This window comes from Oculina patagonica, chromosome 12 (genome assembly GCF_052425735.1).
Source record: "Oculina patagonica isolate OP01 chromosome 12, crgOcupat, whole genome shotgun sequence".
Lineage (NCBI taxonomy): Eukaryota > Metazoa > Cnidaria > Anthozoa > Scleractinia > Oculinidae > Oculina > Oculina patagonica.
The window spans coordinates 16197582-16213694 of NC_135769.1; the positions used below are offsets into that span (position 1 = coordinate 16197582).

Genomic DNA, 16113 nt, shown 5'->3' on the forward strand with positions numbered 1-16113 from the left:
TATATACGTGTTGCGCTCGCAATTGAACATGTGTGCTTACTTGATATATACGTGTTGCGCTCGCAATTGAACATGTGTGCTTACTTGATATATACGTGTTGCGCTCGCAATTGACCATGTGTGCTTACTTGATATATACGTGTTGCGCTCGCAATTGACCTTGTGTGCTTACTTGATATATACGTGTTGCGCTCGCAATTGAACATGTGTGCTTACTTGATATATACGTGTTGCGCTCGCAATTGACCATGTGTGCTTACTTGATATATACGTGTTGCGCTCGTACTTGACCTTGTGTGCGTACTTGATATATACGTGTTGCGCTCGCTATTGAACATGTGTGCTTACTTGATATATGCGTGTTGCGCTCGCAATTGACTTTGTGTGCTTACTTGATATATACGTGTTGCGCTCGCAATTGACCTTGTGTGTTTACTTGATATATACGTGTTGCGCTCGCTATTGAACATGTGTGCTTACTTGATATATACGTGTTGCGCTCGCTATTGAACATGTGTGCTTACTTGATATATACGTGTTGCGCTCGCAATTGAACATGTGTGCTTACTTGATATATACGTGTTGCGCGCGCATTTGACCTTGTGTGTTTACTTGATATATACGTGGTTCGCTCGCCTTTGAACATGTGTGCTTACTTGATATATACGTGTTGCGCTCGCTATTGACCATGTGTCCTTACTTGATATATACGTGTTGCGCTCGCCTTTGAACATGTGTGCTTACTTGATATATACGTGTTGCGCTCGCAATTGAACATGTGTGCTTACTTGATATATACGTGTTGCGCTCGCAATTGAACATGTGTGCTTACTTGATATATACGTGTTGCGCGCGCATTTGACCTTGTGTGTTTACTTGATATATACGTGTTGCGCGCGCATTTGACCTTGTGTGTTTACTTGATATATACGTGTTGCGCTCGGTATTGAACATGTGTGCTTACTTGATATATACGTGTTTCGCTCGCAATTGAACATGTGTGCTTACTTGATATATACGTGTTGCGCTCGCAATTGAACATGTGTGCTTACTTGATATATACGTGTTGCGCGCGCATTTGACCTTGTGTGTTTACTTGATATATACGTGTTGCGCGCGCATTTGACCTTGTGTGTTTACTTGATATATACGTGTTGCGCTCGCCTTTGAACATGTGTGCTTACTTGATATATACGTGTTGCGCTTGCAATTGACCTTGTGTGTTTACTTGATATATACGTGTTGCGTGCGCAATTGACCTTGTGTGCTTACTTGATATATACGTGTTGCGCTCGCCATTGACCCTGTGTGTTTACTTGATATATACGTGTTGCGCGCGCAGTTGACCATGTGTCCTTACTTGATATATACGTGGGTCCCTGGCAATTGACCATGTGTGCTTACTTGATATATACGTGTTGCGCTCGCAATTGACCATGTGTGCTTACTTGATATATACGTGTTGCGCGCGCATTTGACCTTGTGTGTTTACTTGATATATACGTGTTGCGCTCGCAATTGACCTTGTGTGTTTACTTGATATATACGTGTTGCGTGCGCAATTGACCATGTGTGCTTACTTGATATATACGTGTTGCGCTCGCCATTGACCCTGTGTGTTTACTTGATATTTACGTGTTGCGCGCGCAGTTGACCATGTGTCCTTACTTGATATATACGTGTTGCGTTTGCAATTGACCTTGTGTGCTTACTTGATATATACGTGTTGCGCTCACCATTGACCCTGTGTGTTTACTTGATATATACGTGTTGCGCTCGCAATTGACCATGTGTCCTTACTTAATATATACGTGTTGCCCTCGCAATTGACCATGTGTGCTTACTTGATATATACGTGTTGCGCTCGCAATTGACCTTGGTTGCTTACTTGATATATACGTGTTGCCTTCGCAATTGACCCTGTGTGCTTACTTGATATATACGTGTTGCGCTCGCAATTGACCTTGTTTGCTTACTTGATATATACGTGTTGCGCTCGCGATTGACCCTGTGTGCTTATTTGATATATACGTTTTGCGCACGGAATTGACCATGTGTGCTTACTTGATATATACGTTTTGCGCTCAGAATTGACCATGTGTGCTTACTTGATATAGACGTGTTTCGCTCGCAATTGACCATGTGTGCTTACTTGATATATACGTGTTGCGCCCACAAATGACCTTGTTTGCTTACTTGATATATACGTGTTGCGCTCGCAAATGACCTTGTGTGCTAACTTGATATATACGTGTTGCGCTCGCAATTGACCTTGTGTGCTTACTTGATATATACGTGTTGCGCTCGCAAATTACCTTGTGTGCTTACTTGATATATACGTGTTGCGCTCACAAATGACCATGTGCGTTTACTTGATATATACGTTTTGCGCTCGTAATTGACCTTGTTTGCGTACTTGATATATACGTGTTGCGCTCAAAAATGACCTCGTTTGCTTACTTGATATATACGTGTTGCGCTCAAAAATGACCTTGTTTCCTTACTTGATATACACTTAATTGAAGCAATGTCGACCCTGTGAAAAGCATGATCCAAAAACGATAAGTCCGAATGGTATTCTGGGTAGACAGCGTTGGTAAGCTGAGTAATATTCCATTTATTGATAATCAAGATATTTTCTATTTTTGGTGGCTTAAGAGCATGATTTATACAATCCGTCATATCATAATGTTTATTTTGGCCACAAAAAGGGATTTGTTTTTCAATTTCCCAGTAAACATTTGGGTCGCATCGTTTATAGTTTATGCTTTTCAGGGGTCAACGTTTCTTCAATTAAATGATCTTGTGTGCTTACTTGATCTTGTGTGCTTATTTGATATATACACCTTGCGCTCCCTTATTGACCTTGTGTAATGTGTTGGTAGAAACACTTTGCGCTCACAAATAACGTATTCTGCTTACTTGATATATAAGCCTTAGTGCTTCCAAATAACCTTGTGTGCTTACTTGATAGTTACACCTTGCGCTCGCAAATGACCTTGTGTGCTTACTTTATAGATTCACCTTGCGCTCGCAAATGACTTTGTGTGCATACGCAATAGGTACACCTTGCGCTCACAAATGACCTTGTGTGCTTACTTGATATATACACCTTGCGCTCCCTAATTGACCTTGTGTGATGTGTTGGTAGAAACACTTTGCGCTCACAAATAACGTATTCTGCTTACTTGATTTATAAACTTTGTGCTCACAAATAACCTTGTGTGGTTACCTGATTGATACACCTTGCGGTCGCAAATGACCTTGTGTACTTACTTGATATATACACCTTGCACTCGCAAACGACCTATATGCTTACTTGATATTTATGTCTTACGCCCCCAAATGACCTTGTCTGCTTAAGTTATATATACGCCTTGCGCTCACAAGTTGTCTTGTGTGTTTACTTGCTAGTAAATACACCTTTCGCTCGCAAATGACCTTGTGTAATTATTTGATATATACGCCTTGCGCTAACAAGTTTTTTGTGTGCTTACTTGATAAATTCATCTTGCGCTCGCAAATGACCCTGTGTGCTAACTCAATAGATACACTTTGCGCTCGCAAATGACCTTGTGTGCTTACTTGATACATACTCCTTGCGCTCGCAAATGATCTTGTGTGCTTACTTGATACATACACCTTGCGCTCGCAAATGACCTTGTGTGCTTTCCTGATTGATACACATTGCGCTCGCAAATGACCTTGTGTGCTTACTTGATATATAAACTTTGCGCTCCCAAATGGCCCTGTTTGCTTACTTTATATATATACGCCTTGCGCTCACAAGTTGTCTTGTTTGCTTACTTGATAAATATCACCTTTCGCTCACAAATGACCTTGTGTGCTTACTTGATATATACTCCTTGCGCTTGCAAATGATCTTGTGTGCTTACTTGATATATACACCTTGCGCGCACAAATGGTCTTTTGTGCTTACTTGATATATACGCCTTGCGCTCCCTAATTACCTATGTGCTGGCTTGATATATACGCCTTGCCGTGTGCTTACTTGATAGATACACCTTGCGCTCGCAAACGACCTTACCTGCTTACTTGATTTATAAACTTTGCGCTTAGAAATAACCTTGTGTGCTTTTTTGATATAAACACCTTGCGCTCTTAAATGACCTTGTGTTCTTACTTGTTAGATACCCCTCGCGCTCTCAAATGACCATGTGTGCTTACTTGATTGATACACCTTGTATTCGCAAATGAACTTGTATGCTTACTTGATTGACAAACCTTGCGCTCGGAAGTGAACTTGTGTGCTTACTCGATAGATACACCTTGCGCTCACAAATGACCTTTTAAGCTTACTTGATTGATACACCTTGCACTCACTAATAACCTTGTGTGCTTATTTAATAGATACACGTTGCGCTTGCCAATGAACTTGTGTGCTTACTTGATATATACGCCTTGCGCTCCCAAATGACCTTGTGTGCTTACTTGATATATACACCGTTCGCTTTCAAATGGTCTTGTTTGCTTACTTGATTGATACACCTTGCACACACAAATGACCATGTGCTTACGCAATAGATATACCTTGCACACACAAATGGACTTGGGTGCTTACGCAATATATACACCTTGCACACACAAATGACCTTGTGTGATTACCTGATTGATACACCTTGCGCTTGCAAATGACCTTGTGTGCTTACTTGATAAATACACCTTGCGCTCAAAAAAGAACTTGTGAGCCTACTTGAGTGATACACCTTGCATACACAAATGACCCTGTGTGCTAACTCAATAGATACACCTTGCGCTCAGAAATGACTTTGTGTGCTTACTTGATTGATACACCTTGCGCTCGCAAATGACCTTGTGTGCTTACTTGATAGATACCCCTTGCTCTCACAAATCACCATGTGTGCTTATTTGATGATTACGCCTTGCGCTCCCAAAAGAAATTGTGAGCCTACTTGAGTGATACACCTTGCACACACAAATGACCCTGTTTGCTAACTCAATAGATACACCTTGCGCTCAGAAATGACCTTGTGTGCTTACTTGATTGATACACCTTGCGCTCGCAAATGACCTTGTGTGCTTACTTGATAGATACCCCTTGCGCTCACAAATCACCATGTGTGCTTATTTGATAATTACGCCTTGCGCTTACAAATGACCTTTTGTGCTTACTTGATATATACCTCTTGCGCTCGCAAATGACCTTGTGTGCTTACTTGAAAGATATATTTTGCGCTCACCAATGACCTTGTTTGCTTACTTGATATATACACTTTGCACTCGCAAATGACCCTGTGTGCTTACTTCATAAATGCACATTTCGCTCCCAAATGATTTTGTGTGCTTACTTGATATATACGTTTTGCGCTCACAAGTGGCCTTGTTTGCTTACTTGATATACCGTAGAATTCCGGTTATAAGCCCCCGCGTGTTACTTAGGCCCATTCTCAATAAACGCCGGGTCTGGAAACAAAAAAATACATCCGGTTTTAAGCTCCCCCAGGATATAAGCCTCCCCTCTACCAGATGACAGTACTGAATAAGAGCTAAATGTTGCTTTATTATGTGTTTTTAACTTAAAAACGTATTATATTCCATCAAGTTTCACTCCCGTGGCTCGTTTTGAAACGTTATATACCTTTTCATTCCAGACAGTTCTGCTTTATAAGCATTTCCTCCCGGATATAAGCCCCTTACTTGCTTATAAGCCTGCACTCACAAAACGCCCTTACGGAGTTGACATATAAGCCTTGGGCTTATAACCGACGTTTTGTATTATTCTACCGTAAAATTCCGGTTATAAGCCCCCTCGCTTATAAGCCCCCCCGGTTATAGGCCCATCTTCTTGGAAACAAAAAAATATATCCGATTATAAGCCCCCCCGGATATAAGCCCCCCTCTGCCGGATGACACTACTGAACAGGGCTAAATGTTGCTTTATTATGCGTTTCTAACTTAAAAACGTATTTCGATCAACACTCCCATGGCTCTTTTAGAAATGTTTTTTTTCATTCCGCTTATAAGCCCTCCCAGATATAAGCCCCTCCGTTTACAAGCCCACCCAAAACACCTTACGAAGTTGTATAAGCCCAGGGCTTATAACCGGAATTCTACGGTATACGCCTTGCGCTCACAAATGACCTTGTAATTGTATCCTTACTTGATATATGAGGCTTGCTCTCACGAGTGACGTTTGCTGCTTGTTTGATATATACGCATTGCGCTTACAAATGAGGTTTGGTGCTTACCTTATATATACACCTTTGCGCTCACAGTTGACTTTTTGTGCTACACGAATTGAATAAAACAGTTCTGATGTATCAAATTGCACGTAAAAATTATTTTGTTTGCAAGCAAATTTTGTGCCAAAAAGTGACTCCGTGGGCCGCCATACACAAATAGCTCAACCCATGACATAACCATCGCAACAGGAAAATCACTCAGTTTCACCGCAAGCCACCCCCTAAATTGAATAAAATAACTCCTGCATGCTTAGCGTGCCTATGTTTCAGACCAGACTCTATCCAGTGACTGCTTCGGTTTGCGTTAATACACTCTAAGTTTTTTTTTATAAGAATCTAGTTTATTAGAATATTGAGGCTGAAATTTGCAAATTGTTAAGAATAGTTTAAGAATAAACCCGAGGCTGAGATTTTGAAAACAATATAGTTTTTAGTTAAAACAAAATCAGGCATTTCCGTCACTTTATCTCTGGGAGGAATGCTTTGTTTAAAGCCCAAACGGCCAGACTGCAACGAAAAGCAGTGGTACATATGAACAATGTAACACCATACTGATCTGGACACCAAACACTTGTAATTGATTACCCAATACTTACTAAAACGGAAATGTCTGACGGTATTTTCTAAGAATGTACATAAGGATATTTCAGCCTAAAATAGGCAGAAAAATAAGAATATTCAGCCTGGGTCGGAAAAACTGTATTCTTATAAATAAAAAAAGAGAAAAGGGCTTCAAATTCCCAATGTTTATGAAACCGCAGCTCCAAAGAGATTAAAATAACAATGATATAGATTCTTCTAGCAACTCTACCTTATTGCCAACCAGAGTGCACTATTCATACGCTATTTCGCCTAAAATGTTCAAAATCATACCTTATTTTAGACCAAATCGGCCTTAAACCAAACCCTCTATAGCTCATATAGGGTTCGTATAGGGCTGTAGATGAACGTTCCCTGTCCATTTATTGTTATACCCATATCCGACTTGTTATTGAAGTGCTTTTTGTCTTGATTCCAATGATAGTCTAACCAATGCTAATTACACATGAACAAGTTTTCCTTTACAAAATTTCAGAGCTGGCTTAGTTGTATTCCGTTGTGCATGTGTGACAAAATATGGAAAGTTTTTTCTCGACTAACGAGCCTTCTTGTTGAAAAACTGACGTGCCAGGTTTTGGAAAAGGAGATTAACAATCGTAAAGGAAAACTTATTTAAGTTGTCGTGGAGTTACAAAATCTGATGGCGTTTTGGGAGAACTTGTTGAATAAATGTTCGTTCGCACTACCAAATAATGGAAATACAAATTGTCAGGAACACTTGTTAATTTTAAGAAAAACTTATTCTTTCTGTGAAATAAGTTGTTTATCTTTAATAAAGGAACTAAAAAAATGAAATACCTAAACGGGACATCTTGTTTTTAGCTCCTATAAGATAAACAACTTATAGACTACGTTTTACAAAAATCTTAGTACTTGTTCTATTTCAGAGAAATGACCTTAAAAATGGTAAAGAACTCGTAAAGAAATGGACAAAGCTACATAGTATGGTGACGTATTATTTTTATCTTGTTTTGAATTGAGCAAAATAAAGGTAAAAACAGTACGTATTAAATTTTTGCATTATCCTTATTGTTCAGACAAATACTCTCGCCCGGTGAGCTTGTAATAATCCCCGGAATAATCCTCTCCCCATGTTCGATGTTGTTTCAAAGAGCTGACAATTCATCCTGCATCTTTTTCTACGCAAGAACTGCGCTAAAATGGGGAAGGCAAGTTTTAACAAAAGCGAGCGTCACGCTATTAATTAAAAGACTGCTTTTTTTGCGCGATATATCGACGAGCGGCAACAGCCTGGGGCGAGCTGTGTTCGAATCTTTTCCGCACGTCTCAACTGCGCAAGTGCCAAGCATGATAGTGAAAAAACATGGCGGACGATGAAGATGATGACCCGGTTGTGGCGGAGGTTTGTTTTATCACAGCTGTTAAAAAAACTTGCATTATTTACAAGAAGAGCAGTTTTATAAGACTTAAGTCTTACTAATCATTCCTCAGGTGGACGTTTATTTGGCCCAGACGTTGGCCAACAATCTCTACTTGTTTCAGGTAATTCCACATCTTAGACGTAATCTTAACGTATAGGATTAAATCAATGCAGAAATTCTTCAGACGTTCTGCATGAAATTAAGTATTCAAAGTTAGCTTGTGTCCATTTGTAACAAAGGCTAATTTTGAACTCCAGTAAAGATATTTGCCTCGAAAAAAAAAATTGTTCTTGATAGTGATAAAATTTTGTCATAAGTTATATTTTGATTGACTTGTAAAGACATGGCAGAATTGACCGTTATCAAATATTTTTTTCTGCTTTCCTTCTGAGCTCAGCTGTAGCCATAAGCTAGGGGTAAAAGTTGTTAACACCCCCAGAAGAACGATTTTGAAATTTTACATACAAAGTTGCTTTGCTGCAAAGCAAGAGGTTTTTTTTACATAGTATAAAGTCTTACCGTAATTGTTTGCAATGTTTTAAACTGCCCCAAACAATGCACTAAGGAAACAATAACTCATAAAATAACTAAAATTGTTAGCCCACACACCAGAACAGAGTCCAATTCTAGCACATAAATTTCGTGTCTTTTGTTTGACAAATTTAAAATCGACACTTTTGCTTTGAAGGATCTTACTCCAAAAATCCCTTATGATTTGTCATTAATATAGAACAGTCAAACCTCTCCTTACAGACACTTCATAACAAGGACACCTCTATTTAACAGACAGTTCCCTCAGTCCCAGACAATTAACAATTATCTTGCGAAATTGCGCGGAATATCGCCTGATACTTAGCTGACGAGCTCGTAGGCTGAGTTGGCTAAAATCAAATGATATTCTGCAAGGTTGAGTAGGATAATTGTTTTATTACTTAACAAATTGTGATGAAAAACATTTTGCAGATAGAAAAACTGTAATTGTGCAGCGCTTTACAGGGCTTCAGACTAATCTTTGCAACCTACATATATCGCAGGATTATCTGTTATGTACGGATGACAGATATCAATAACATTTAAACCATATATGGGCAGCGTGAGTTAATAATAATAAAAAATAATAAACCAGAATTCATAATAATCATTATTAAATTTATAAGTTTATAATGATCATCTTTTTCTCTATAAGGTTCAAATGTATTGCGTTATCACTTAAACTAATGGTACTGTGTAATCCAAGGAAATTGTATTTTTCAACAGTCCTATACCTGTTGTTTGAGTTAATATCTTCAAGATATTTGTCTTGTATTTGTTATAGTACCCAGTACGTCCAGGGGATATAACTTATGATAATGTACCACATATTGGAGCAAGAATCAAACCAGGGCAACAGAAGGTAAGAAATCTGAATAACTCCTGTTAGATTTCTTATACTCTAAAGGCAATATCTTCTGCAAGTTGTGTCACAACAAAATTGAAGTAAAGACAAGTTGTAACAAGATTGTTATATTATGCAATGCATACAACAACTTTCAATAATATACAAACTCAGCATGATCAACAGCTGTGTTTTCTTGCCACCAATTATGATATACATTGCTGTAGATATTTAATTGACCACTCTCCGATTAGGGCTTTTCAGGGCCAATGTGTATAAATACTGAAGAAAACATGGTTAAAAGTCCCAGCTGGCAGGAGGCAGTCCAGTTGGCTTTTTACCTCATGGTAATGAGGTATTAAAAATGACGATTTATTTCACTCATGGGCTCACTCACTCACTCCATTCCGATATAAAACCGCAATTAATTCATGCATTAAACGAGAAACGTGCTGACAGAAGGGTCCTTTAAACGCATCAGCACATGTCAATCAGAAACAAATTATTCTTCAACCTCGTTCCAGGGTCTCTCTCTTCAGGGAACTAAATTGAATTCACAAAACAAATCGAGAGGATCACTTACACATCCTCGGTGATAAAAGAGAATAGAACGCTCAACGAAGCCCAGAGCATAGGCTACATGACCCATCACGTAAGAAAACTCAAAGAAGCTTTAGTGAACACAAACATGCACTGTTTGCGTCACATCATCTCGTGTCACGTCATCCGTTCGATCTAAGCGTCCGCGCATCTCCCAAACGCTGCAAAAAAGTAACATCAACTTAATGCTAAAAAGATTCAAAGGACCTAAATTTTTGTGATAAAATACGGAATTGGCGCATGAACTACATATAGTTACGCTACTGTTTTATTACGCTCGCCTGTGACGTGTTTTGTCAACACAACATCCACGGACGTGTTTCGTCACGTCACCTCGTGTCACGTCATCCGCGAAGAGAAACAGTATCACTTTTCTCAAAGATTTTCTCAAGGGACTTAATCCAAGGAACTAGTTGTGATCATCACCGGAGGATTCACAACACGTTTAACATTAAAAGTGACATTCAGCACCACGAAAGCGAATAGCGGCAAGAGAAGATTCAAGCACACACTAAAAAGTTACAAACGCAAATAACCAACCAAAAACTCACTCTCAGATTTTAGTAAAACAAATGCAAGAGATGGGGGCCAGCTAGGAGCGGTTAAAAAAGGCCAAATGTCGCACGCGCCCTCAGCTAGCGTTGGGGCGGACAAGGGCGGCGACACAGTGACAGCAAGGAGCACCTCACCACAAGCCACTGTATATATGGTTTTATCCTCAAGCCCACGAAGAAGCCGATCCGACCCTCGCAGAGCAGACGCGGACCAGCGAGAGTCGTGCCGCAGCGCGCGTTTTTTTTCATGCTAATTTCGCTGCCGTACGACCCCGTCTGAAAAGACCGGAGACTTGTAAGTGAGGAAAGTGATCCGGCGCGGACGAGCAGAAGGCCCCGAAAAAACCGAAGGAGCCCGCTGACGGAGCCCACCGAGAAAGACGAGAGCACGAGCAGAGACCGAGACACCACCAACAACCGACCGAAGAAAACCACCCGTCAGGCCCAGGGAAAGAACAGCACCACGGAAAGAACAAGCAGGCCACCCAACGCGCAGCCCCGGCGCCGGAGCCGACACAGGTGAATTTTGTTGTCAGACCCGGACGAAGTTGAAATGGATGTTGATTTTTTGCGGTGTGTTTTGTCACACTCCACGGGTTTTTCGCGTCACCTCGTTCCGTCGTTTTTTCTTTTGACTCGAGAGATGAGTGTGGCGTATTTTCCTCAATTTTTTTTCGCTGCTCAAAAATAAGCTCGTGGACAGAAATCACAATTTGTAAAAGGACACTAACGGTATTTTGTGAATGCGTCGACCCCTGAAAGCACAAGCCATCATGTCGCTCGTGGTAAGAAAGTGAGATTTCTATGGACATTTAGAAATGCGGAGGTGGCACTTCATCATCGAATTACCATGAGGTTGCTCGAAGAGCCTTTGATTATAAACATAGCCATTGAGCAAACAGCACACCAGGACTTATTTTCGAAATTTACAGTATTTCAAGAGTAAAAAACCTCTATATTTGTAAGTGGATCTTTGTTTTTTTTTTTTTTGTTTTTGTTTTGTTTTTATAACAGGTTGAACTTGAACTGTCAATAAACACTAGCAGCACAAACTATTATGTACCACGAGGAGAGCAGATCGCTCATGATGTGGATGGTCCCACCCCTTCATCTCCTTCAGAAGAGAAAGGGTCATTTTTTGCTAGGTAAGTGTACTTCAATACTGAACACATGTAAGAATTTAGAGTGTCATCTTTTGGTATGCTGAAAGTGCATATTAGTTACAGTTATGTAATTAGTAGAATCCCAATTTCTTGAATCAATTTTAGTTTCCCTTGGATAGCACTTCTCTGTAATTTTGCCCCCGATTTCTTAAAGTAATTTTTGTTTTCCTTGGATAGCACTTCTCTGTAATTTTACCACTGATTTTCGAACCTCTCGATTTCTTGAAATAATTTTCTTTTCCCCTGGAGGATTCTGGATTCTGCTGTACTATTGAGTAGTATACCACAAAATATATGGCAAGTTACTTGACCAGGTGGGACTATAAAATATATGGGAAAAGACTTGAGCTAGTGAGGGTTTTAATCAGCAAGCCTTGAACATAATAGGAATCATTTTTTTCTAGCCATGGGCTATTGTAGACATGTATATGCATCTCTTGTTGCACACTGTTTTGAGCATTGAAATGCCCAGAAAATCCAATTTTTATGTACTGATACCTTGAACATAATTATGATTTTTTGTCTGGTTTAACTCAGTGACAAGATGGATAAGCAGGTCCTTACTTCAAATCAAGCCTCAGAGGATGTGAGCCGTTATTCCGTGGGCATTCTTAGAGAAGGTAGGGCATCATCAAAATGTTTTTTTTCTTTTATTTGAAGAAAGTTACAAGAATAAATCAGTGGAAGAAATACAAATCAGAGAAATCAAAAGATAGTGATTTCAAGACTACAGTGGATTCCTGATTTCTTGTACCCTCAATTTCTCAAAGCTCCGAAAACTCAAACCAAAAGTTATTTAATTCCCTCCGTGGATTCGCTCCACTCAGTCAACCATAATGATTGCAATTTTACCCCGAATTTCTCAAACTCTCGGTTTTCCCAAGCCAATTTTTGTTTCCCTTTGAGGTTCGAAAAATCGGGATTCCTCTGTATGTTTTCTAACAAAAAATGTGATGAGAATAGACAAAGATATCACCAAAGATTTAATAAGAGGCAATACTGTGCTGTGTTCTTGGACAAGACATGTACATGTGGATTTCTCACAGTGCCTCTCTCCACCTAGATGTACATTAACATGTTTAAATGAGTACTGGTGAATTAAGTGTTTGGGGTGTAGAAATACTCCTAAACACTTCATGCAAGGAAACAGGAAGCACCACTCTGATGGGCCATCAAGTTTTAACACACACTTTACCTTTACAAGGATGCTTAAAGGTCATGGTGAAGTGGCCTCATAGTTTGCAAGGCTGCTGCCTAAGGGAATTTTTAAGGAGCCCTTTGGGCTCCTAACATCAAAATTTAGGAGCCCAAGCCATTATGTTAGGAGCCCGGCTTAAGTTGCCGAAGACAAATCTGGGGTGGAGGGGGGGGGGTGGGGGTTACTTAGGCAAGTATGTGGTCAACTATGTGGCCTAGGAGAGGGGCCCAGGGATTGAACCTTCCCCCAACATTATCCCGCTATAATATACCCGAATGTCCCCTAGAGGGTACTCCCTATAGTGGACTATACTGGGAGGCTACGCCCAACAGGGATACCTTTTTTCAGGCTCCAGGTATATAAAAGGGTTGAGACTTCACGAGTTGGAGTATACAAAAGGGGAGGGAAAACTGGTTTTTAGGTATTAAAAGAACCCTTCATAATGCTTGAACACACCCACCAAATGATCAAGTCATTTAAGTATTTTAAGGTGTTTTTAATTCAAGTGAAAAATAAGAGGGGGGGGGGGGTTATGGTTTCTAAAAGGGTAAGGGTCGCTTTCACATACCAAAAATGGCAACCTTGTTCATGAGATCCTGGGAATGAGATTGCAGAAAGGGTATACAATTATGAAAGGGTAAGGGTACCCTGGGCAGAGCCCCCCCCCCCCCCATAAAACTGTTTTTTACTCTGCAGCAACCTCAGAGATCCAGAGGAAAGAAGTTGGATAAGTCATCAATATCAGCAATATATATAATTATCTCTCCCTCCGTGGGTTAAATCACTAGCTGGGCTGGGAGAAATAAACTAACAATGAAAACTGACATGCATTTAGTTGAGAGCATTTAATTCATTTGTTAAGCCAGTGCCAGTCTGAGTGCATTTCATGTACTTTCATTAGTTTTCACATAGAAAATCAATGAACATGAAGCAGGAAAATCATTTTAGTAATCAAGGTTAAAAAAGAAGCAATAATTAAGCAGGTCAATTTTTCCTAGGTTTAGAAAAAGGTAATACAAAGTCAAAAACACCTGTGTAAACACTTTAATTAAGTTATGATCTTATCTTTGTTACATGATAACCAGTTGACAAAAATAGAACAGAAAAATTAAGTTGTGAAAACACTTCAAATTACTTAACTCATCAAATAAGTTGTTTATAAAATTAATGTAGTAACAAAAGCAATCCATTTTATTCAAACTGAACATCTGAGCAGGCAAAAGCACTGAGGTTTCCAGCACAAAAATTTGCTAGTCACGGTTCAATGCCCGAGAATGCTCCTCATTTTAAACGTGAAAACATGAAACAGTTCGTTGAAAATAACAACCTTAGTCCACAAAAAAGCGGCAGCAGATATGAAATTTCCCATGAAAAAAAAGAGGCATACATTTTATGTTCCTACTAAAGTTAAGCGTTCAATGCTTCATAGATTAAGCTGAATTACATGTAAAACACGCCACGTAAGTTCGTGTACACATCACGATATTTGGCGCGTTGTTTTACGTAAGTTTAAGCCTGTCGGAAAAGTTTTTGTATCAAGCTTTTGCAGATTAAAATTATTTCAGACCTGATTCATGACTGCAGTAGCAAACTAGAGATTATTTATGGATGGGTTTTTTTTTTTTTTTAGATTGATTTCACTTTTGTATCCGTAAATATTTCTTCAGATTCACTTGGATTTTAATACTTCGAAACTTATCCGAAACGTCAACGAAGCAAACGAAACGTAAACCAAAATATAATACATTATTCCATATTTGGAAGTTAGGCCCAGTCCTAAACACTTGAAAACGAATCGTTTTCGAAGTTGCTGAATTTTGCAAAGACACGTTACGTACTTGATACGCTAAATGCGAACAATTTTAGCGTTTTCGTTTTAAAATGAAGCAGTTTTTGTTTTAAATGGGATTTTTTATGCCAATGAAACAAGGTTACAAGGAAATTGAAGTCAAAGGATGGGAGTGGAAGGTCAATGTTTAGGCGCCCATGCGGGCTCCTTGAACAAAAATTTAGTCGCCCGCACTCGTAACTTAGGCGCCTCTGGCGACCGGGCGCCCGTTAGGCAGCAGCCTTGGTTTGTGTTCTACTCTGAGTATAGGATCCAGGTTCAATCTTGGACATGTTATTATGTTGCGTTTTGAAAAAAATTCACTTACACAGTGCCTCTATAGCAAGTGTATACTTTGATGGGTTGCAGCAAATTGTTCAAGCAACCTAACTAATCACCAAGGTTGCATCGTTCTCCCTTTGTACTAAAGACTAAGTTTTAGACTCTTATTCCTCTTGGCCAGAACATCTTCCTTGATCATTCAAATAACATGCTTGTATTCATAACTCCTTAATTACCAGGAGAGCTTCACCTCACACCCATTCACGGTGCACTCCAACTCAGGCCAAGTTTTGAGTATCTCAACAAGGGTGAAGCAAATGTTCGTCAGGCATCAAACCTCACAGAAGAAGGTATTTAAAATAAATCCTTTATTACTTGTTAAATGATACAGGTTATTTAATTTACAACTGTAATACAGCCATGGTAGTTGATTGCATTATGTTGAGTATTTTAATAATATTAGTGTCTTAGATTGTTATTTTGATCCTAGCTGCATTTTTTGTATGGTACTATCACATTACCGGTTACACGTTTCAGCCACATCCTGCCTGTTTGAAGGCCTATTATCACTACCATGGCCTGCATTATTAATGGCATCTCACAGAAGAATATCAGCAAAGTGCCTACTCACTGCATGCTATAAAACTCTGAGTTAATCCAGCTCAACTACATGTACATGTAGCTGTGCCAGCTCTAGAAGTAGACCTTTATGTTCAGATAACCATCCCATCATGGACAATTTTTTTGGGGAGGGGGGAGGGGGAGTAATCTGTGATTGACTCAAATCCTCTTCAAAGGGGACAAGCTACAGAAACTGGAATTTTAAAGCACAAGCCTTGACTTTTTTGTTTTTTGATAGTAACTGACTGGAAGATTTTGTCATTGCGGGCCCAAGAGAGGCCCGCAA

The 16113-nt window shown here is 39.5% G+C and overlaps 1 protein-coding gene across 1 annotated transcript in view; it reads left to right on the forward strand.

Moving 5' to 3' along the window:
* The first annotated feature begins 8108 nt into the window (after nt 1-8108).
* Nucleotides 8109-16113, forward strand: part of LOC144631921 (DNA-directed RNA polymerase III subunit RPC5-like) — a 32116-nt gene continuing 24111 nt past the window's right edge. The window contains exons 1-6 of the mRNA XM_078490497.1: nt 8109-8187; nt 8277-8327; nt 9522-9599; nt 11750-11880; nt 12436-12518; nt 15446-15556. Of these exons, the coding sequence (XP_078346623.1) occupies nt 8149-8187; nt 8277-8327; nt 9522-9599; nt 11750-11880; nt 12436-12518; nt 15446-15556 (493 nt within the window). The 5' untranslated portion in view covers nt 8109-8148. The remainder of the gene's footprint in view (nt 8188-8276; nt 8328-9521; nt 9600-11749; nt 11881-12435; nt 12519-15445; nt 15557-16113) is intronic.